At 40.3% G+C, this 24140-nt stretch overlaps 1 protein-coding gene and 1 pseudogene across 1 annotated transcript in view; one reads left to right on the top strand and one right to left on the bottom strand.

Moving 5' to 3' along the window:
- TMOD3 (tropomodulin 3) overlaps nt 1–24140 on the bottom strand; it is an 81742-nt gene that overhangs the window by 30740 nt on the left and 26862 nt on the right. The window contains exons 2-3 of the mRNA XM_054451727.2: nt 16763–16965; nt 10352–10508 (exon numbers count right to left, since the gene is read on the bottom strand). Of these exons, the coding sequence (XP_054307702.1) occupies nt 10352–10508; nt 16763–16888 (283 nt within the window). The 5' untranslated portion in view covers nt 16889–16965. The remainder of the gene's footprint in view (nt 1–10351; nt 10509–16762; nt 16966–24140) is intronic.
- On the top strand, nt 18477–21291 carry LOC129014373 (U3 small nucleolar RNA-associated protein 6 homolog; annotated as a pseudogene).

Raw genomic sequence — 24140 nt, 5'->3', positions numbered from 1 at the left:
TCTAATTTTTTCTTCTGCTTGAAATATGGTCAAAAATAAAAAATCCAGATTTATGACTTTTACTACTTCCATTTTTTAAAATAACATAATGTCTGAGAAAACATTTTTACCTTTCAGTAGATAGCATTCTATCTAAATGACTGTAATTTCCTTATTTAAGATAGCAAAATCCAAAACTCAAATTTTTAAAAATTGAAATTATAATTCTTTACCTAGTAGGAAACTATAAAAATAAACAATGATTAGATCAGGAAAAAAAACTCTCAGATAAGTATGAAATGATACATCCCTCACCCCCAAGTTACACAAAACAAACAAAAATAAGGCTGACCCTTGGTTGCTAAGAGTGTTGAAACAATGTTAGCAATGTTTCTGCAACTACAACAGCAGCTAAGGAAATGGAAGACATTAAGATAAGAATTCATATAACAGTAATTTAAATGTATGGCACTTATCCAAACCCATGTGTGTTCCAAGAAAAAAGAAATATCCTGTGCCAAGATCCTTGTTATTGTCACAAAATCAGTAAGAAATACTGTGATCCATGTTAACAATTCCATTGCCAGGACCTTTCTTTACTAGTCCTCATCTCTTTTGCTCTGATATCAAGTTACAGCTGCAACAAATGTTAAGAATTATCTTAGTCATAGCTCCCACCCTTGCTGAGTATATAAAAAATATAATAAGAAACAGAGATGGCTCTTGGTTACTTCATTCCTACAGAGCTGAAAGGCCCTAGCTAACTTTACTGTTTGTTTATAAACTTCCTTGTTCCAGAAAAGATTGAAGGACACTACTCCACTATAATCTCCAAGAGGCTTTGCAATATGTTGTTTGACAAGCAGCACAAAAACCTCAAACCAATCAAACTAAAGGATGAGGGGACAGAGCCTAGAGAGACGTTTTTGTTTTGATCCAATGATACACACACCACCTGTTTGATGCTGCAATATGGTCACCAATAAATGCTTAGTCAACAAATGTTTAGTGAATTTGTATATACTAGACAATGAACTAGAAAGACACCATAAGGAAAACAAAACAAGAGATCCTTCACTTTGGGGAGTTAATACTCTAACAGGGAAATAGAATAGCAACTGAATCCTATTCTGGAGGTTCCTATGTCAAGATGGGGTAATAGGGACAGAATTTACCCACAGGCCTGAAACAATTAAAATGGACAAAATATATGAAACAAGTTTTATACACACACACACACACACACACACACACACACACACACACACATATATATATTTTTTTAAGAGATGGGTCTTGTTATGTTGGCCAGGTTGGTCTTGAACTCTTTGGCCTCAAGCAATCCTCCTGCCTCAGCCTCCCAAAGGGCTAGGATTACAGGCATGAGTTACCATACCTGGCCAGAAACAACAGTTTTCAAGACACTGGCCATCAGGCAACAAAGGACAGTGATCCCTATGATATGGGAAAAAAAGAGGTGAGCCCTGTGATTACCTAGCTTATTATCTGGAGAAAGGTTCCAGGCTGCAGATTAGGGAGCAGAAATTCAGGAAGAGCCTGGTGAATGATGAGCTGGAGACACAGCTGAGGTCCAGAAAAACCAAGGCAGCCAGTGTTTGAAGGACAGGGAACCAGAAAGGAGGGAGCTGCACAGAGAGGGAGCCCAGGAGTTGTGCAGTGGGTCGCACTGAATGTGCAGCAGAGCACCCATTGGTACGTGTATGTGAGGAACTACCTTGAGCCAAGGGAAAAAAAAAACTTCTGAAAGCTTAGAGGTAATAATGCCCATGTTCACGCAGAGCTGGGAATAGAACCTGTTCCCCCCAGCCAGACTGGAAAAGCTCACAATTCACAAGGCTCACAATTGGGTAGGGAACTCAGAAGGGTCTTGCCTCAGTATTGGGGAAATAATTAGCCGTAGACTGAACACTGCTCTAGTCCCACCTAACAAATCTTTTTTTTTTTTTAAGACAGAGTTTTGCTCTCGTTGCCCAGGCTAGAGTTCAGTGGTGCAATCTCGGCTCACTGCAACCTCCGCCTTCCGGTTTCAAGAGGTTCTCCTGTCTCAGCCTCCCTAGTAGCTGGGATTACAGGCGCCCGCCACCACACCCAGCTAATTTTTTTGTATTTTTAGTAGAGATGGGGTTTCACCATGTTGGTCAGGCTGGTCTCGAACTGCTGACCTCGTGATCCACCTGCCTCGGCCTCCCAAAGTGTTGGGATTACAGGCGTGAGCCACTGCGCCTGGCCCACCTAACAAATCTTAAAAGCAAGACTCTAAAGAATCAAACCGTTTCCAAATAACTTAATTGCACCCCAGAATGAAACTCAAGAATATTTATAGGTATATCAATACATCCAGCACTGGAAAGTTAATATGTTTGATACCCAATAAACAATTACAAACATGCAAAAAAACAGGAAAATTTGATCCAGAAGAAGAAAAAAAATCAGTCTATCAAAATTGACTTAATGATAGATGATAAAATTGGCAAGTAAGGACATTAAAAGTTACTATAATTATATTATATATGTTCAAAAAGTGAAGTAGAGGCATAGAAGACTTTTTCTTTATTTTTTTTGAGACAGAGTCTCGCTCTGTTGCCCAGGGTGGAGCACAGTGGCATGAGCATGGATCACTGCAGCACTGAACTCCTAGGCTCAAGCCATCCTCCCACCTCAGCCTCCGGAGTAACTGGAACTACAGGCACACACCACCGCATCCAGCTAACTTTTTTCATTTTTAGTAGAGGCACGGTCTCACTGTGTTGCCCAAGCTGGTCTGCAACTCCTGACCTCAAGTGATCCTCCCGCAGTGCTGCAATTACAGGTGTGAGCCATCATGCCTGGCCAGAAGATTTTTTTTTTTTAAAAAGCACTGGGGCCAGGCACGGTGGCTCACGCCTGTAATCCCAGCACTTTGGGAGGCTGAGGCAGGTGGATCACGAGGTCAGGAGATCGAGACCATCCTGGCTAACATGGTGAAACCCCGTCTCTACTAAAAACACAAAAAATTAGCCAGGCGAGGTGGCGGGTGCCTGTAGTCCCAGCTACTCGGGAGGCTGAGGCAGAAGAATGGCGTGAACCCGGGGGTGAAGGCTGCAGTGAGCCGAGATCACGCCACTGCACTCCAGCCTGGGAAACAGAGCGAGACTCCATCTCAGAAAAAAAAAAAAAAAAAAAAAAAAAAGTGCTGGGTGCACTGTCTCACACCTGTAATCCCAGCTACTCAGGAGGCTGAGGTGGGTGGGAGGATTGCTTGAGGCCAAGCATAGCAAGACTCGCCTCTAAAAAGAATTTTAAAAATTAGCCTGGTGTGGTAGCACATGCCTGTAGTCTCAACTACTTAGGAGGGTAAGGCAGAAGGATCACTTGAGCCTAAGAGTTTGAGGCTGCAGTGAGCTGTGATCACACCACCGCTCTCCAGTCTGGGCAACAGAGCAAGACCCTGTCTCTTACAAACAACAACAACAACAATATCAAAGAACAGACAGGACAAATAGAAAAGATATACCATGACAACTAATCAAAAGAAAGAAAGATAGGCTCTACTAACATCAGGCAAAGTAGGTTTTATAGCAAAGAATATTACCAGAGATAAAGGTCATTTCATTATAACAAAAGGGACAATTCATCAAGGGGACATAACAATCCTAAAAACAAGTAACAACAATATTACCAGAGATAAAGGTCATTTCATTAACAAAAGGAACAATTCATCAAGGGGACATAACAATCCTAAAAACAAGTAGCAACAAAGCCTCATAGTACAAGATTCTGAAACAACTAAAAGCAGTACTTTAGGCTGGGCACGGTGGCTCACACCTGTAATCCCAGCACTTTGGGAGGCCGAGGTGGGTGGATCACGAGGTCAGGAGATGGAGAACATCATGGCTAACACGGTGAAACCCCGTCTCTACTAAATACAAAAAAAAATTAGCCGGGCATGGTGGCGGGTGCCTGTAGTCCCAGTTACTTGGGAGGCTGAGGCAGGTGAATGGTGTGAACCCAGGAGGTGGAACTTGCAGTGAACCGAGATCGTGCCACTGCACTCCAGCCTGGGCGACAGAGCAAGACTCTGTCTCAGAAAAAAAAAAAAAAAGGCATGTAAATCATATGGAGAAATGCTGGAGGAAAGAAGGAACTATCCAGAGTGGGTGTAGTTATCCAGGAAATGTTCTCCATGAAACCAGTTAACATGAGTAACAAACCATCCATCTGGCTAACTCCTCACCCCAAAGGAGTTAACAGTGAATCATTCAAATGATATTGCATGACTGGTCTGAAAAGGAGATGCCAGCATCTGCATGACTAATGTAAATAGCCCATTTCAAATATCAGCTTCAGTGCCTGGGAAGACCACTTTTCAGAGGTCTACAAGGGACATTTAGGATTCATACAATATGATTACAAAAATAAGAGCCAGTTTTTATCTTTGGACTTAGCGGAAACCAATTGCCCAGTGGTGGTTATGTAATCCTCTTGATGTAGGCAGGTTTATAACCATGATCTTTCTGGTTTACTAAGGGATCAGGTCTGTCTTTCCTCCAAAGAAATCACATACTCAGAAAGGTGAGAAAGAGGAGGTTTTCTGGAAAGCTAACATAACTGTGAATAAATAACTTGGACTGCATATGGGAAGTCCTTAGTTTAAGGCAACTGGGTTAAATTTACCTTTAGAAAAGCAGGGAGGGGCATGTGGAATTCTTGGGAAAGAACACAAGGGCATTCCATTCTCAGGATAGGAAAAGAGAAAACAACAACCAAAAAGCATAAATGGCTGTATCCCAAGGCCCAGCAGGAAGAAAAGGAGTGCGGTGCAAGACAGGCAGGAGCCCATACCGGGTGAGTCAGCAGCTCAAACAGAATCAGAATGCACATCTCTGTATAGGATATAAGGTGCAGCCATGGCTCTGGTCCATCCGTGAAATAACACAGGGAAAAAAAAATCTTAGTCTAGGTAAGGGCGGAGCATGATTACCAGCAATAGAGAGGAGGAATCCCCAGCAAAACAAAACAAAATGACAGGTAGTAAAAAATACTGAAGACTGGGACACAGTATTTCTCCAAGTGATAAATTCATGGCAAGGTTCTATGCCATATCTATCTTTGAGACAGAATATGCATGCTATGTAAAAATGTGATGGGAACTAATGAGCAGCACTGAGAATTTTCACCATTCTCCAAACGAGAACGAGCTGGATGAATACTCTCTTTCACTCTTGTGCTGGCCTAGGTTTCAGTTATATATTCTGTAAAATTTTAAGGAGGAAGAGGTAAAAAAGGAAAACATTCACCAGTATAGGACAAAATACTCCCCCAAATGCATGTAAGACATAAGGCCTTGAGCTTCACTTAATTAGGATTACTTTCTTCTTCTCATATATTGACATATGCTTTCAATTCTGTAAAACATATAAATAATCATTTCACAAATCACGAGGTGAAATTATTAATAGATTTACATATAATAACTCTTAAGTGTCCTTAGTCTATCAGGTTTCTAAAAAACATTTTTTAGCAATCTAGAAAATAAAATTTGGCATGAATATTTACTTTTATATTGGTCAAAAGGAAAAACCCTAAAATGTGAAATTTTTAGTTTTATGAGGATTCCCTCCTGTCCTGGCCAGTTATGTGTAACTCTGGCTCCAGAAACAGAGTCTGCCTTTAAGTAAAAAAATAAGAAGTATAATTAATTGTCAGTCTCAGAATATGAGAAGATAGTCTAATGACTAGGTAAGTAATCCTTTTAGTGGTTCCCAAGTTTTTGCTTTTAAAAAAATTAAGCAGTCGGCCAGGTGCAGTGGCTCATGCCTGTAATCCCAGCACTTTGGGAGGCCAAGGCAGGCAGATCACCTGAGGTCAGGAGTTCGAGACCAGCCTGACCAACATGGCGAAACCCTGTCTCTACTAAAAATACAAAAATTAGCCAGGTGTGGTGGCAGGCCACTGCACTCCGGCCTGGGTAACAGAGTGAGATTCCATCTCCAAAAAAAAAAAATTAAGCAGTCATCTGATAGATCCTTTAAAATAATTAATTTATGATGAGAGCTCACTGTGATTTTGGCATATAACTTGGAAAGAGTTCAAGGAACTGAATGACACTGCTACAACATTCTCTGGTCAGAAGGCTAATATTGCCATTAGGTACTGCATCCTGAGGCCAGTCATCTTTGAATGAAAAAATCATTTATTAGAGACCAAGAGAACATCTTATGGATTCTAACTAATCTAAATGTACCAAAAAAGTAAAATGCCTTTGTTTCTCAATAGAGGTAGGTTTGCAAACTTTTATGAAGAACCAGGAAAACCTCTATTGCCTGGGAAAGCATCCTCAATCTGAAAGTCTATCTCCACTAAAATAAGCTATTAAGTAAAAAATCTGAGAGACTCAACCCAGGTGTTCAGGGCAGAGTCATAGGAGAGCTATCTTTAAAAAACAAGCTTCTGGATTTTTGGAGCTATAGAGGAGATTAACATTTAGGTTGATGGGAAGTATTCTAATAAGACATAGATGAATTTCCCTGAGGACCTTCTGGAATATGATCAGGATCCTGGAGATGAGATGAAGAGAAAGGAAGGCATATTCGTGACTAAGGATAACTAAGGCTAACTGCTTTAAAGATGAGAGTCTAGGGTGGATTTCAGAACACTAGAGGTGGCTTTTTGCTATATTTCAAAGCAGAGCTTTACAGCCAAAGTTGCTTGATTGTTGAACAGGAATTTGCTCTCCTTCAGGTCCACGGTACTGTGACATGGCTTATAAGGCTTGATTCTACCACATCTGATAGTATGTGCTTCCATCAGATAGATTAATGAAACTCACAAATTCATCCCATGGTTGTTCTGGACCACTCCTCCATGACAGAGAATGAAAATCTCTTGTTCGGCAATCATCTCCCATATGATCCTTTACAGTGATTTCAGTGTATCCATTAACAAATTTGGTCCTCAGCTGGGTGTGGGGGCATGTGCCTGTAGTCCTAGCTACTCTAGAGGCTAAGGTGGAAGAATTGCTTGAGCCCAAGAGTCCCAGGTTGCAGTGCCACTGCATTCCAGCCTGGGCAACAAGAGAGTGAGTCCTCATCTCTAAAAACCAAACCAAAAAAAAACAAAAACAAATTTGGTCCTCACAAAAAATGTATGACATAGGCATGCCAGATGCCCGGAATGTATGTTTCCATCGATATAAAGTTCAAAACAGACAGAACTAACTATTGTATTAGACACTATGTTGGTGATTACCTTTCAGAAGAAAGGGAAAAGTGACTGGGAAGGAGCATGATAGGGCCTTCAGTGGGTGCTGATGTTATCTTTTTTTTTTTTGAGACAGGGTCTCGACTCTGTCGCCCAGGCTGGAGTGTAGTAGAGCAATCTCAGCTCACTGCAACCTCCGCCTCCTGAGTTCAAGGGATTCCCCTACCTCAGCCTCCTGAGTAGCTGGGATTACAGGCGCTTGCCACTACGCCCAGCTATTTTGTATTTTTAGTAGAAACGGGGTTTCACCATGTTGGCCAGGCTGGTCTCGAGCTCCTGACCTCAGGAGATCCGCCTGCCTCGGCCTCCCAAAATGCCGGGATTACAGGCGTTGAGCTACCGTGTCCGGCTGCTGATGTTATCGTTACCTGAGTGGTAATTACATGGTATGTTTATTTTATAATTCACTGAGCTACATACAGATGATCTGTGCATTTTCTGTGAGTAACAAAAAGTTCATTATTTAAAAAAATGCTATCATCTTAATCACTGCATCAGAGCTGCCCATAAACAATATTTAATAGACATATGTAGCTAAAAGAGGCAGTAAAAATACTGAATGTATTATAAAGAGAAACCACTGACTGCGAATGTAAAATTACTTGTTCAACTACTTCCATTTATTCTTACCCATCTAAAACCTAAAGTAAGAAGTAAAAATTTTAAAAGATACATAGGAGGACAAAGTGAGGATATAGCACTTTTTCCTATGTCACCCATATTCCTCACCTCTATCCTTTTCCCCCTCTTGTATTTTCTTATTTTCCATAATTCTTCTCTGCTTTCTTTCCTATTTCCTCTAATCCTCCAAGATATTTTCCTAGGTAACTGGAGATTATGAAACAAGGGCATATTAGGAAGCTTCCTGGGTTAGCCTGGGACAAATGCAGCTATCTTTCAGGTCTCTTATTTTTTCTCCTTCTTATCCTCAAATTCCATAGTTTTTTTCTGACATCTCTTTTTCTCACATCTCTCCCTTTGTTTCTACCTCCATTCCTTTCCGAATTATACCCCCAGGGTCCACCTGAAACACGCAGAATAACAGAAGGTGATCAACCAGTATTTTTTCTCATAAAATTATGTTCTTCTATTTAAGCAGGATTAAAGCCATAAACACTGACATATGTATGGCTGCACAGAGAAAATATAACCAGTAGTTTTCTTTGACAAATAAAAAGGAAGAGATGCCTCTGCCTGTCTTTATGATTCTCCACACTTCAAAACTCTGCATTGGTTTTCAACTCTTTCTGGCCCCAAATACCTGAGGGACATGACATTCCCACCTGTAACAGTAGTGGGATGGTTAGTTTTATGTGTCAATTTGGCTGGACTGTGGTGCCCAGCTATTTTCTCAAACATTGTTCTAAATGTTTTCATGAAGGTCTTTTGTTTCTTGCTTGGTTTTGTTTTTTTGGATGAGATTTCATGAAGGTTTTTTTTTTTTTTGGATGAGATTAAAATTTAAATCAGTGGAATCTAAGTAAAGCCAATTAACCTCCATAATGTGGGTGGGCCTCATTTAATCAGTTGAAGGCCTTAAAAGAACAAAGATTTATCTCCCCAAAGTAGGAAGAAATTCTGCCACTAGACTGCCTTTGGACAAGAATAGTAAATCTTCCCTGGGTCTCCAGCCTGCTAGATTTTGAATTTAAAAAACCTCCTTAAAATAAACTTTTCTCTCCCCTCACATCCTGTTGGTTCTGTCTCTCTGGAGAACCCTGACTAATTCAAATAACAAAGATAGTGATCCTTAACAAGAGATGAAGGGGAAGAGGACTCTAAAGAAAAAGCACAGGGGCTAGGGTGATGGATAATTTTGGAAAAGTCAGTGCAGAGCTTACGGCTTACCTACTCAATAGCCATTCACAAGCCTTCCTCTACTATAGAAGCTGGAGTGCTAAAATGAACTTTCTTGCTTCCCTTGCAGCTAAGGGGTAGCCATGTGACACAGTTCTGGCCAAAATGATTGAGAAGGGCCTATTTCTCAAATAAAAAGCCCAAGTCCCATTCTTCCTGCCTGGACTAATATGAATTCAGACATAAAAATTGTGCCTGCAAGAGCTGATCTTCAGCTCTGCTACTGCTGCCACCATTTCCCAGTATTCTATACACAGTATTCCAAATAAGAGTGAACGTAGAATTTGGCTTTTTAGGCCAACCTGTATTCTGACTTGTTTGGAAAGCTGAAAAACTTATCCTGTTTCATTTAAGTATTATTATATATAGAACTTTTAAAAACACAGCTGTGGCTGGGTGCAGTGGCTCATGCCTGTAATCCCAGCACTTTAGGAGGCCAAGGTGGGTGGATCACTTGAGGTCAGGAGTTCGAGACCAGCCTGGCCAACACCGTGAAACCCCATCTCTACTAAAAATACAAAAATTAGCCAGACGTGGTGATGCGCACCTGTAATCCCAGCTACTCAGGAGGCTGAGGCAGGAGAATCACTTGAACCCGGGAGGCAGAGGTTGCAGTGAGGCGAGGTTGCACCACTGCACTCCTGCCTGGGCAACAGAGCAAGACTCCATCTCAAACAAACAAACAAACAAACAAAAAAACAACCACAGCTGTACTCAGGCTCCACTGAGGATACATAAGCTCAAACACTTAAATGGGGGAGACTTGGACTAGAAAAATTTTCTAAAACTACTGATTACGAAGCTTTAGCAATCATAACCATGAATTAATAATGATGGCTATAGAATAGCTTTTTAAAAGGGTCTTTAAAAATATGGCATGAATTGTTTTATGGCATTCCACTTTAAAGAATGCAGTTAGAATAGATGCCTTAACATCATTTGTACTCTGTAATCTACCACTGAATTTTAAGTTTCCTTCAATACACTTTTAGATCTGTTATAGTAGAGAATTAAAGAATGTTATTCAAAATCATTGTGTAATAAAACCTCACTAACATCACTAAGAAGAAACTTATTGACCAAGTTGATGAAAAATTTAAGTAAAGTATCTAAACTAATAAATGTCTAAGTCAACAGTATCATATATTTAAGGCTACCAATGATGTACCTCTAAAAATATGATTTTCTCCATACCCACCTATAAAACGAAAAATCACGTGTTACCACGTAATGACTTTAAAATTCTGGGGCTTACCTTTTTTTTCTCCAGTGTAGGGCACATAGTCTTCCCTGTCTTTATGCTCCAATGCTTCTTTCTCCAGATATGAAAGGAGATGCTCTCTATCAAATGGCCCTGTGGTGGACTTTGATGTCTGGTTCTTCTGCCGGAACCCTGCAGGCAGAAGGGCATTCTGCCAGAGAGAATGAATCAGCCAGTAGGACCAATAAGAATGCTAATGCTATATGCTTCTGAAGATTACCCATATAAAAAATAATTATAGACTGGAATGTGATACAGGCACTAAACATGTCATTGCAGGACTTTAGGACAGCAATGTACAATTGCTCCAAACATGAAACTTCTTTTTTATTAGGTAGAATTCACTTACATTATTATTAAAATAGGCACATACATTAGTACAGTTTCCTTTCTTTTTGGAGACAGTCTCCTTCTATCCCCAAAGCTGGAGAGCAGTGGCACGATCTCAGCTCACCGCAACCTCTGCCTCCTGGGTTCAAGCGATTATCATGCCTCAGACTCCGAAGTAGCTGGGATTACAGGCGCCTGCCACCACGCCCAGCTAATTTTTGCGTTTTGGGTAGAGACGGGGTTTTGCCATGTTGGCCAGGCTAGTCTAGAATTCCTGACTTCAGATGAACTGCCCTCCTCAGCCTCCCAAAGTGTTGGGATTACAGGTGTGAGCCACTGCGCCCGGCATACGTTTTCTAATAGAACATTTTCTTCAGAGAGGATTCTACTAGCAGGAAACTAGTAGAAAACTAGTAGAAAACTAAAGAGTTTTAGTTTTTAAGTGTTCTGGGATACTAATAAAAAAGTTTTATTAACCACATACCACATCTTCTTACTTACATAAGTGGGAGTTAATGATGAGAACACACGGACATATAGAGCACACACATAGAGCTAAGTGATGAGAACACACGGACATATAAAGCACACACATTGGAGCACAGAGGAGGGTGGAGGGTGGGAGGAGGTAGAGGATCAGGAAAAATAACTACCAGGTATTAGTGATGAAATAATCTGTACAACAAACCCCCATGACACAAGTTTACCTACGTAATGAAACCTGCACATGTATCCCTGAACTTAAAAAGTTTTTTAAAAAAGTTTTATTAATGCTTAATAACTGCTCAGTGTATATATATGTACAGAGAATAATTCTATTACAAGAGTTTTAAATGACTCTGTACATTATATTCCTTCATGACTTCCATTTCATTGTACAGACTTTTTCATGATTAAAACATATATACCATACAGTAGCATATCAGATTAATTTTACTTCAGTTTAAACATAATGTGAGATGTTCCACTCGTGTGTGTATGCATATGTATATACATGACCACTAGGATGTACTTGCAACAATCACTATCATTGTTTCACATGCCCCAAGGGACCCCTGACATACTCATAGCAAGAGCTATGTTCCTGGGTTTCCACATGGGTACAGCCTTTTTGAGCGCATGGACTGACTTAAAGTTGAGGGAGGTGGAGTGGAAGGTGATGGATTAAAGTTGTCTCCTGTAGTCCCTTAATTTTCACTAAGCCCAGTAAACACAAGGGCTGACTAGACAAAGTGAGCACCATCCTTTTGCTTGTCAAAAGCCAAAGAAGTGATACTGCCTTGTCTCATATTTCTGGGTATATCTTTGCTTTGAAAATGGGAGGCAGCCAGAGAAATCACACAAAAGGGCCAGCTCTCTTTTGCAAAACCTCCCAATATTGGCAGTGACGCTGAATTTCATGGGTGGTATAAGACAATTTTTCATTATAAAGGGTAATCTTATATGGGTAATAGTAATAGAGAATATTCAATTTGTAACTAGGAAATACAGCACTTCAACTGTGGTCATTTGTTGAGATACATAATAATTTTCATAAAATTCACCTCTGTATTACCCTTTATGTAATGGTACCTACTACATGGTACCTACTACACAGAAAGCTGAACTGTAAAGACGAAACATTCCTAACTTTGTACCAAGCATGTTTCTGTAATACAAAATTGTTTATGGAAACATAAAAAAGAAACATAAGATTTCTACCTTTAGACTTAGAAATCAAGAGAGGAACTACACATGAAGAATCCATTTCCAATTGACCTGCAAATCCTACTCATTTTTACTTCCTGAAGAACTCATTCATGTTTTTCCCATCTCCAACATTATTACTTTGGTCGAAACTATGATCCAAGCTTGCTGAGACTGTTACATTAGCTTCCCAACTGGATCAGCTGCCTGATATTTTTTATCCTTCACCACCAGCCCCTCAGTCTGTCACCCTAGCCTCATCTCACACACCCTCTCCATTCCAGTCACACTGGACTTTTTTTCTCTCTTGTACTTGCCATATACTTCCTTCTACCACCAGGCCTCTATGTGTGTGGTCTCCCTTCCCTGGAATGCTCTGCCTATCCCTTTTTGCAACTCATTTTTCAGATTGTAGCTCCATTCCCCCAGGGAAGCTTTTCTTAACCTCTCATCACAAGCTCTTACAGTGTATAGCACTTACCATTCTTTTAATATGGTATGATTATTTGATTAATGTCGAACTGCTCTTATTCCTACCAGCCTGCGTCACGAGGGCAAAGACCACATTTGTTTTGCTCATTCTTGTATTCCTAAGCCTAGCATAGTAGCTGGGATCTACAAGTTGCCCCCAAATATTTACTGAATAAAGGTGTTAGAATGCTTTTGAAGATTCTCATTCAGGCAAATTAATAAAAAGTTACTTTCCTTCTCCAACAATAACGCATAGAGGTATCTACTGCGATTTCATGGTGGTGGTAATGGAATTTGCACTACTCTACCTGCCTGCTCAAGCCCATGTGACACACACAGTCTTAAATATGATAGCTGAAATTCTGGCTCCCTAGAAAGCCTTTTTTTTCTTTCTTTTTGTTTTTTTTTGGTCTGGCTCCTTAGAAAGCCTTTTTTTTCTTTCTTTTTTTTGGGGGGGAGACAGGGTCTTGCTCTATTGCTCAGGCTGGAGTACAGTGGTGTGATCATAGCTTGCTGCAACCTTGAACTCCTGGGCTTAAGCAATCTTCCTGCCTAGGCCTCTGGAGTAACTGGAACTACAGGTGTGCACCACCATGCCCCCGGCTAATTTTTAAAATTTTTTGTAGAGGCAAGGTCTTGCTATGTTGCCCAGGATGGTCTGGAACTCCCACTCTTAAGCAAATCTCCTTCCTTGGCCTCCCAAAATGCTAGGATTACAGGTGTGAGCCACTATACCCGGCCAAAAACAGTCTAACCACAATCTAAATGAAATTAGCTGGTTTTAGAGACTATAAACCCATGAACCAACCTTCATTAGAAATATATTCTAATCAAGTAAGCTAATAGATCATAATTACTTTTCAGATAAAAATTTTCTTTAATATGATTGTCACTAAAAACGACACGTTTCTCTCTTGCAGTGCAATTTTGATGTAAAATATATTCCTAGCATTGGGGGGGAAAAAAGCTTTTCCTAGGCTGGCTGTCTTCTGGAGATATATATATATATATATATATATATATATATTTTTTTTTTTTTTGGCAAAAACTCAGTGAGTTAGCAAACATGTACACTGAATACAGCAGAAGGACAGTAAAACAGTCCTCCAAAATATAATAAGGTACCACACACACCTTCAACCTACTTCCTGAGACTTTGTAAGTTACAGTGGTGTTTCTTTGGCTGAAGTAGCTGCTACTACCCTTGACCTCTTTTCTTACCTGGTTCTTTACCAGAACGCTTTCCAAAGACATGTCACCCAACAAACAGATGTTGTCAATAAACATCACTGTTCTCCTAGTCTCAACTAACAGTATTGAGGTTAGGGGAGTTACGACTGGGGTTGGGGAGTTTGCAAAATACATTCAGAGGTTACTCAAGCCTCCCCACACAAGAAGCAGGCCATGGATTTACAAATAAAAAATTAGCCATCAGATTTCAGACTGATACCATAGTGCATGAGTTGGGAGGAGACTCAATGTGGTTTAACAGAAAGATTGCTAGACTGCCAGGTATCAATCAGGCAGTGAGGGATCTAGTCCCAGCTCTTTTCCTAATTGTAATAACTGAGGCAAGTTACCTAATTTCTGTTTTCCATCTGTAAAACAGAGGGCATGAACTAGATCAATGTTTCTGAACCAGTAGTGTTTTTGTCCCCTAGAGGACATTTGACAATGTCTGGAGACATTTTTGGTTGTCAACTCAGGGGGAGGGTATTATGTTTTTCAGTCTGGGTAACATAACGAGACCCTTTCTCTATAAAAAATTTAAAAAAGTAATTAGCTGGGTATAGTGGTGCTTGCCTGTAGTCCTAGCTACATAGGAGGCTGAGGTGGGAGGATCGCTTGAGCCCAGAAGTTCGAGGCTGCAGTGAGCTATCATTGCACCACTTCACTCTTGCCTGAGGAACAGAGTGAGAACTGGGTTCTAAAAAAATTCATGTTTTTTATTTTCTGAGTTTTATGATGCTTTGAGATCTTGGGGCCTTGCTAATCCTAGAGAGACCACTCCTTCCAGGGCTAGCTAGAGAGCGCACTACTCCCCACCAACCTGCCCCGGAGCACACCTTTCATACGCAAACCAACCAATTCTCCTAACCACCTCTTTTTTATCTAACACTCACTTACCAAGCCAGTATTTCCCCTCCCGCTAAATCACCCAGAGCCAGATACTGGACAACTAGAGACTAGTTACATAGCCCTGAGCCTGTTCAAATTATTCAAACTATCTAGTCCTAAACTTGTTCAAACTTGCCTATCCTGACTCACCCATTCATTCCCATTGAACCACAATAAAGGCTCTGGACCATGCTTGTTCCTTGATCCTTTTGCCTCCTGACCAATCTAGGTGCTTCCCCATGTGCCTCTGTGTGGCATGGTGTGCCTCCTACTCTTGGAACTGTAAGTAATAAACTCTTCTTTCAAGGCAGTAGTTTCAGTGTCTGTCATCCATTACCAAACCTGATTAAAACAACATCCTAGGAACATTTTAAAACAGGAGGAGTGTGCTACTGGTCAGGGATGTTGTTAAACATCCCTCCAAGGCACAGGATGGCCCCCCTACAACAAATTATCCAACCTCAAAAGTAAATACTGTCAAGATTGAGAAACCTGGCCTAGGGACTAGATAAAGTCTTATGCTTTTTCCAGTTCTTTTTTTTTGAGATAGTCTTGCTCTGTCACCCAAGCTGGAGTACAGTGGTGCAATTTTGGCTCACTGCAACTTCCACCTCTCTGGCTCAAGCAATTCTCATACCTCCACTCCCCAAGTAGCCTGGGGCTACATGCGCGCACCACCATGCCCAGCTAATTTTTGTATATTTAGTAGAGACGGGGTTCACTATGTTGGCCAGGCTGGTCTCGAACTCCTGGCCTCAAGTGATCCACCCGCCTCGGCCTCCCAAAGTGCCGCAATTATAGGCGTGAGCACCCAGCCACTTTTTCCAATTTTAAAACCATTTGATTCAAATAGGTCTAATAGATTGAACTGCCTACAGAAGATATTGCTGTGATGTGATAAAAACAGCATTGTTATCCTGAATAATCCCCCTCCAATTAGATGTACCGGGAACTTTTCCTTATAATAGTAATTATGGTTAAGGGATTTGATCTATGGTGTAGATACATCATCCAGTAACAAGAACAATGTTATAAAATGAACTCCACCTCAGTCCTTAGAGGATACTTAAAATCAACATCTTGGCATAAAGAAATGTGGTAAAGAAAAGCAGCCTAGCAAACAACCATTACCTTCAGGACCTTCAGGCTCTTCCCTCACTGCCTATCCCCCAACACATCAGGGAATAACAATTCAAGGGTCATGGGTGTCTATCTTAGCCTTGTGTAATTTATAAGACAAACAACATCCACCTTGCAAGTTAAAGCTTACATACATATATTCATGTCTGCCCCACAGTGGACTGCTGTATTGCCAAGAAGTTACTTAGATCTATTCTACCAATGACTGGAAATGTAATCAATTTGGTCAGCATCCTTCAGAAAGGGAACAATTAGATTTAGGGTCATGAAGAATCTTTTAGAGGCATTCTACACTGGAGCCACCTGGCACAGAAGCTCTGAAGAGACAGAGGTTGGCGTGTATCAAAAAGGTAATCATCCGCTGCATTGTACTAAAAATATCCCTTCCTGCACAGAAGAGAAAAACTTCTTAGAAGAGGAAAAAATTTCAGGAGATGTTTGAAAATAAGGATACTGAAGTAGTTTAGGACAGTCATGTCATTAAACATATGGAGGCAGAAGTGGGGAACTGGAGAGGAAGCCAAAAGCAACCTGATTTGGATAAAGAGGAGGAGAGGGTGGAAGGTGCCAGAGAAAAGTCATGAAAAAGCTCAAAGGCAGCTACTGAGTTTCAAAGAATTTGAAAAGTTATTTCATTTCTCTTCATCAGCTAGCACCTACCTCGGGGTCAAGATCATCCAAAACAGTTTCCAGTTGTTTCAGTTCTGTTTCTGACAGATTCCCAAGGAGCTCATCTTCATCAAGGTCTTTGTACTTTTCTAAGTCCTTACGGAATGGCAGTGCCATGATGTGCAGTGTAGCAGCAAGTCACTTAATTTTTGCTGTTCAGTACAGTCAGAAGTGATCTCTACTTTTTCTTAAAGCTATGGAGAGAAGAAACAAATACATTTTAAATAGTAAGTCATCTCCACCTACTTAGATCTAATTCTCAGGTTAAGTGAAATGTAATTTCCATGTGTCATATATTCTTTGATCATATATCACATACTATTCTTGTTTATGAATCACTCAATGCCTTTTGCCTTGTGTTGAGAAAAAAAAATCAACCAGGAAAAAAGAGGGAAAAGATAAAACAAAATTCAAATCCATTAAGGCAGCCACTTGATAGAATTTACAATTTCTAATAATTAAATTTTAGGGGGAAAGAAATTATGTGCCAAAATAAAAGATTTTCCATCAATGGCTTTCAAATTATTTTACCAGAGTACTTTGCTTCAGCACAATATGTTTAAGGCACATTTGTTTTACTATATATTGTTTAGGAGAACACTATGACTCAATATTAATGTGGGGGGATATCAATACATTCCACATGACAGGAGTGGTCTCTTGCCACTAGGAAAAATATTCTTTTGAAAAGATGCATTTGAAAATATTTTTCTGAGGTGTTTTTAAAGGAAAAAAATATAGCATTCTGAGATTGAGTAAAATACTCAAAATCATGCTGGGATATGTCATCCACTGACTGACAAGGTTGGTGAGAGGGTCTGACTGTGGGAAGGGACCATCATCATTTCCTTACTGTGTGATCTCTCCCAGGCAGCCATGAGGTTAATCAACAAGCAGGTTAATAGTAGCTCTAGAGACACAGAAGTTGGCATATATCAAAGAGCTAATCATCTGCTGATTCGGCAGGATTGTTCTATAGGAAAGGCGAAACCAAGGATTTCTGTATATTCCAGCCATATGTACGAACTGTGTGTCTCATAAAATATACCTAGTACTGGGCCAGATGCAGTGGCTCACATCTGTAATCCCAGAACGTTGGGAGGCTGAGGCAGGTGACTCGCTTGAGCTCAGGAGTTTAAGAGCAGCCTGGGCAACATGGTGAAAAATACAAAACATCAGCCAGGTGTGGTGGTATACACCTGTGGTCCCAGCTACTCAGGAGGCTGAGAATGGAGGATGGCTTCAGCCCAGGAGGCAGAGGTTGCAGTGAGCCAAGATCGTGCCTTTATACTCTAGCCTGGGTGACATAGCAAGACCTTGTCTAAAAAAAAAAAAAAAAAGTACCTAGTACCTATGGAAATAAATACACTTTAGACTTAGTGATTTGGTTAAGTTTTTCTTGATTGCAAAATGCTCAGTACTTCAGTTTGATATATTTCCTTTACTACCCCTTCCCTCAAGTTTTCTCACCTTAATATTTTAGTATGTTTTTTCTGCAAACCAGTAACATTTTAAGGCTCCTTTGATGTGTTTCCATCTCCCATGAATGGAAATGTTCAAACTGTTTAGAAAGGCAGGCTCACCACAGGAATCTGACAGCAACTTGACTAGCAACCACCTTAGGTCCAACAACAAGCAAATGGGGGAGCTTCCTGCACGTGTTCACGGTTGAGAAGCTACCATGGGGTTGTAGAGTTCAGACCTCATGGCAGAGATAATTCAGGAACACAAAGAAGATCAGCTCCCTGAATTGGAACAGCTGGAGCACATTGGACTGTTCAGTCATGCAGAGATTAAGGCTATCATTAAGAAGGCTTCTGATCTAGAGTACAGAATCCAGGGAAGAGCCCTTTTCAAGGACGACTTTATCAATTATGTTCAACATGAAATTAATCTTTTCAAACAGATCCAGAGAAGAACACGCAATGGATATTCATTTAAGAAGGATGAGATTGAGAATTCTATCGTACACCAGGTACAAGGTGTTTTCCGAAGTGCCTCAGCAAAGAGGAAAGATGATGTTCAACTTTGGCTCTCCTATGTAGTTTTTTGTTTGTTTTTTGAGACGGAGTCATGCTCCGTCGCCTAGGCTGGATTGCAGTGGCATGACCTCGGCTCACTGCAACCTCTGCTTCCTGGGTTCAAGCAATTCTCCTGTCTCAGCCTCCTGAGTGGCTGGGACTACAGGCGCCCGCCACCAGGCCCGGCTAATTTTTGTATTTTTAGTAGAGACGGGGTTTCACCTTGTTGGTCAGGCTGGTCTCCAACTCCTGACCTCAGGTGATCCACCTGCCTCGGCCTCCCAAAGTGCTGGGATTACAGGCATGAGCCACTGCGCCTGGCTTCCTATGTAGTTTTTTGTAAGAAATGGGCTACTAAAACTCAACTTAGCAAGGTATTCTCTGCCATGTTGGCCATTCATTCCAACAAGCCAGCTTTATGGATTATGGCAGCCAAATGGGAAATGGAAGACTGCTTGTCTTCAGAAAGCGCAAGGCAACTATTTCTTTGGGAACTGCACTTTCATCCAGAGGGCCCAAAACTTTATCAAGACTACTTTAGGATGGGGCTGACGCATGCTGAAAAACTGAGGAAGGAAAAGCAAGAATTTGAAAAAGCCAACATGGATGTGGAGAATCCTGATTATTCTGAAGAAATCCTTAAGGGCAAATTGGCACGGATCATCTACGAAAATTCTGTAAGCATAATTAAAGGTGCAGAATTTCATGTGTCACTGCTTTCAACTGCACAGTGATTTGACTTTGCCAAAGGTCTACAAAAAGAAATTTATGATGACCCTCAGGCTCTACACACAGATGATCTTCTCACTTGGGATTATGCGGCAAGGTGAGAATTAGAGATCGAGTCACAGACGGGAGAAGAGCAGTCTACAGCCTACAATGAAATAAGACAAAGCAGAGGAGGGCCAGAAGGAGGAGAGATGCTGTGCTATATATGAAGAGGCAGTGAAGACTCTGCCAAGGGAGGCCATGTGGAAGTGTTATATCACCTTTTGCTTGGAAAGATTTACTAAGAAGACAAACAGTGGGTTCCTCAGAGGGAAGAGGTTGGAAAGAACCATGACTGAATTCAGAAGGGCACATGAACTCAAGCTTCTGCCAGAATTCCAATACAAGCAGTTGACTTGAGTTGTTGCTGTGCCATAACTTCCTGAGGAAAGCTCTAGAGATGGCAGTATCTGGGACCGAATTGTTTATAGAGACTCTGGGACAATGTGGCAGATGAAGGCGCATGTGCTGATTGACTCAAAGAGCCCTGACATAGCCATGCTTTTTGAGGAAGACTCTGTGCACCTGAAACTCCAGGTTTGTCTACCATTGTGGACTTCCTGGCAGAGTGGAGTGAAGATGCCAAAAGCCAAGAAGACACCGAGGCAATCTTTTTTTTTTTTAATATTATTATACTTTAGGTTTTATGGTACATGTGTGCAATGTGCAGGTAAGTTACATATGTATACATGTGCCATGCTGGTGTGCTGCACCCACTAACTCGTCATCTAGCATTAGGTATATCTCCCAATGCTATCCCTCTCCCCTCCCCCCACCCCACAACAGTCCCCGAAGTGTGATGATCCCCTTCCTGTGTGCATGTGTTCTCATTGTTCAATTCCCACCTATGAGTGAGAATATGCGGTGTTTGGTTTTTTGTTCTTGCGATAGTTTACTGAGAATGATGATTTCCAGTTTCATCCATGTCCCTACAAAGGACATGAACTCATCATTTTTTATGGCTGCATAGTATTCCATGGTGTATATGTGCCACATTTTCTTAATCCAGTCTATCATTGTTGGACATTTGGGTTGGTTCCAAGTCTTTGCTACTGTGAATAATGCCGCAATAAACATACGTGTGCATGTGTCTTTATAGCAGCATGATTTATAGTCCTTTGGGTATATACCCAGTAATGGGATGGCTGGGTTGAATGGAATTTCTAGTTCTAGATCCCTGAGGAATCGCCACACTGACTTCCACAAGGGTTGAATTAGTTCACAGTCCCACCAACAGTGTAAAAGTGTTCCTATTTCTCCACATCCTCTCCAGCACCTGTTGTTTCCTGACTTTTTAATGATTGGACACCGAGGCAATCTTTAAGAAAGCTCTCTTAGCTGTCACAGGTGCCAACTCAGTAACCCTGAAGGATAAGTACCTGGATTGGGCTTATCAACATGGTGGCTATAAAAAAGCCAGAGCTGTGTATACAGGTTTACAGAACAGCCATCCATTTTCAGTTGACTTTTCAGGAAAATGATTCAGTTTGAAAACAGCAAGAATCCTGCAAGATGGTGAACATAAGAGAATATTATGAGAGGGCTTTGAGAGAGTTTGGATCTGTAGATTCTGATCTTTGGGTGGATTGTATCAAGGAACCATTGAACCACCCCCTTGGTAGACCTGAAAACTGCAGACAGATCTACTGGCGAGCAATGAAAATGTTGCAGGGAGAGTCAGCAGAGGCATCTGTAGCTAAACATGCTATGCATCAGACTGGCCGTTTGTGAAGAGGAAGAATACAGCCATCTTTGTGAAACAGTATTGCAAGCCCTGTGGGCAAATATGTATTATGAGTCCATTTTTGTAATTTGTTCAGCAATGGCAGACAAGATGGCTGTCTGATTTCAAGACACACTTTAATTTTATATTAACTTGTTAATTTTTAAAAAAATTAAAAAAAAGATTTTATGATTGAGACAGGGTCTTGTCCTGGCTGGTCTTGAACTCCTGGATTCAAGTGACCCTCCCGCCTCAGACTCCCGAGTAGCTGGGATTATAGGTACAGGACACCATGCTCAGCTTGATGCACGAATCTCTAACTCCAGGAAAGAGAACTGCTGATTTAATGTTGAGATGTTGAGGCCGGACCTACCATAGGTCCTAAATGTTTTCCAGAATACATGGAAAGCACACGACTGGGTTTTACTTATTATCCCAGTTCAAGTATGAGTATCTCTAATCTAGCTAGGAGCCAGTTAAAATGAAGGAGAAAGTACAGTTTTGTTGGTTTATTCTCATTGTAAAAGACACATGGTATGCATTTGTTCTGGAAAACATGGAGGAAATAGAATACTGTGTCGAAAAAAATAAAAACATCCTGTAATCATAGGAAAAAAAAAAAAGCAAATGAACAGAATTTGCTTATGCAGATACTACATTGCAAGCAACTTGTGTAACTGCCCAAGACAGGTCTGGTTTATACCTGTTTTATTGGCACCTCTTCTGGTTTACCGGTTATCTTGAATTTTTTTTTTTAGCAAATTATTATCATTGTCATTACTGTTTGTTAAGCCTCCATTTTGTACTTCCAACTTTAAGATAGCAAGTTTGGCCAGGCACAGTGGCTCATGCCTGTAATCCCAACACTTTGGGAGGCTGAGGTAGGAGGATCACTTGAGCCCAGGAGTTTGAAACTAGCCTGGGCAACATAGTGAGACCTCATCTCTATATAAACTTTAAAAAAATAGCTGGGCATGGCGGCACACACCTGTAGCCCTAGCTACTTGGGAGGGTGAAGTAGGAGGATCGCTTGAGCCCAGGAGTTTGAGGCTGCAGTGAGCTATGGTTGTGTCACTGCACTCCAGCCTGGGCAACAAGGTGAGATCCTATCTCTAAAAATAAATAAATAAATAAATAAATGAGCAAGCTTACAAGTATATTTACAGTATATTTTCTCCATTAAAAATAATACAGTCTTCAGATAAGACTCAATGGAAGATATCATCACTTTCCAATATATTAGCCATAAAATGTAATTTTGAAGAAGGTAAAAATTTTAAAGGACAAAAATTAAAAATAACACCACTTAAAAAAATTTTCCCTTTATAAAAATACCAATGACACGGTACTTCAGACAGATAAGGGGAAGAAACTGATAAAAATATATAAATATGTACCAAGAATAATTTAGTTCATGCTTTTTTTTAAATGTTTGGATAATTATTACTTTAAAAGTTTTTAATGTGCTTTAATATATTTTTGAAATTTTCAGTATATAAGCCAATTTTCTCAATGAATATTTTAAAATATACATAGATATAAGTTTAATTATTTTATGCATCCCTTACTTTACTTTCAAGAATGTCCTAGTATGGGTCATAAATTCAATGATCATTCTAACAGGGCACTCTAATAGGCAGTACGACAGGAATGAGATATCAGGGGCAAAGGCAGGCAATGCTATATGCCACCCAGGTTCTGTAAAGTTGGAACATGACATTCTACATTCTACGGAGAGACTAAATAGCTTACTCCAATACATTGCTTCTCCTATTCCCAAAGTAAAATCTGCTACACAAAGCTTGTTTACAGTATTGCTTAAAGAATAAAATGAACAACCATGAACACCCTGCCCAGCATAAAAGAGAAAACATTACTAATACCCTCATATTCACTTCTCTAGTTGCATCTCCTCCTCCAAAGGTAGCCACTCTACCAGATTTTGAATTAATCATTCTCTCGCTTTCCTTCAGAGTTCTGCCTTATTTGTACATACCCTCAACAGTTTTAGATCTGCCCCTTTTCTTGCATGTTATGTAAACAGACTCGCAGAGTATGCACCCTTCTGTGACTTGCTTTTTTCATTTAATGTTGTTCATTGTTTTGAGTTGATGCTTAAACCTATACTACTTTCTTTTCATTTCTATATAGTATTCTATCGTATAAATGAACATTTAAGTTGCTTATAGTCTCTCCCCTCTATTTCTCTGCTATAAACAATCTTGTTACCTATTTCCTGGTACACATGTGTGAGAGAGTTTCTCTGATGTTCAAATCTAGGAAGGAATTGCTGGGAAAAGGGTATGCTTATACTGAACTTGATTAGGTAATCCCAAACTATTTTCAAAGTGATTACACGAATTAACGTTCCCAGCAGATTCGGCACAAGACAATTCACATTGCTCCTCATCCTTGCTCATTGTTGGTATTATCAGAGTATTTATTTTTGGCCATTCTGGTGGTATTTCACTGTGGTTTTAATTTGCATTCTGCTGAATTATGATGAGGTTGAGCATCTTTTCATATGTTCATTGGCCAATGTGTTCCTTATTGTGTGAAGAATCTTTTGCCCATTAAAAAAAAATGCCCTTAATATATTCTTTGTTGGTTATATGTAACAAATCTCTTCCATTTTTTTTTTCAAGTCTTATCAAGTTTATCATGGTATATCCTAGGGGAAAACATTTCTAAGTATTTTTCATTTTTAAAAAAGTTTACTTCTTTAGCTAGGTTTTCCTTTCCAAAGCAATGGAAAATGAATTTCCTTCAGATTCAGATTATAGAATTTTGCCATGAGGCAAGAACTTCTGGGTAATACACCAAAGTTCAAAGTTTCAATTCTGCTTCAATAAAAAGC

Source organism: Pongo pygmaeus, chromosome 16, assembly GCF_028885625.2.
Source record: "Pongo pygmaeus isolate AG05252 chromosome 16, NHGRI_mPonPyg2-v2.0_pri, whole genome shotgun sequence".
In the NCBI taxonomy this organism is placed as follows: domain Eukaryota; kingdom Metazoa; phylum Chordata; class Mammalia; order Primates; family Hominidae; genus Pongo; species Pongo pygmaeus.
This window is presented reverse-complemented; position numbering and strand designations above follow the sequence as displayed.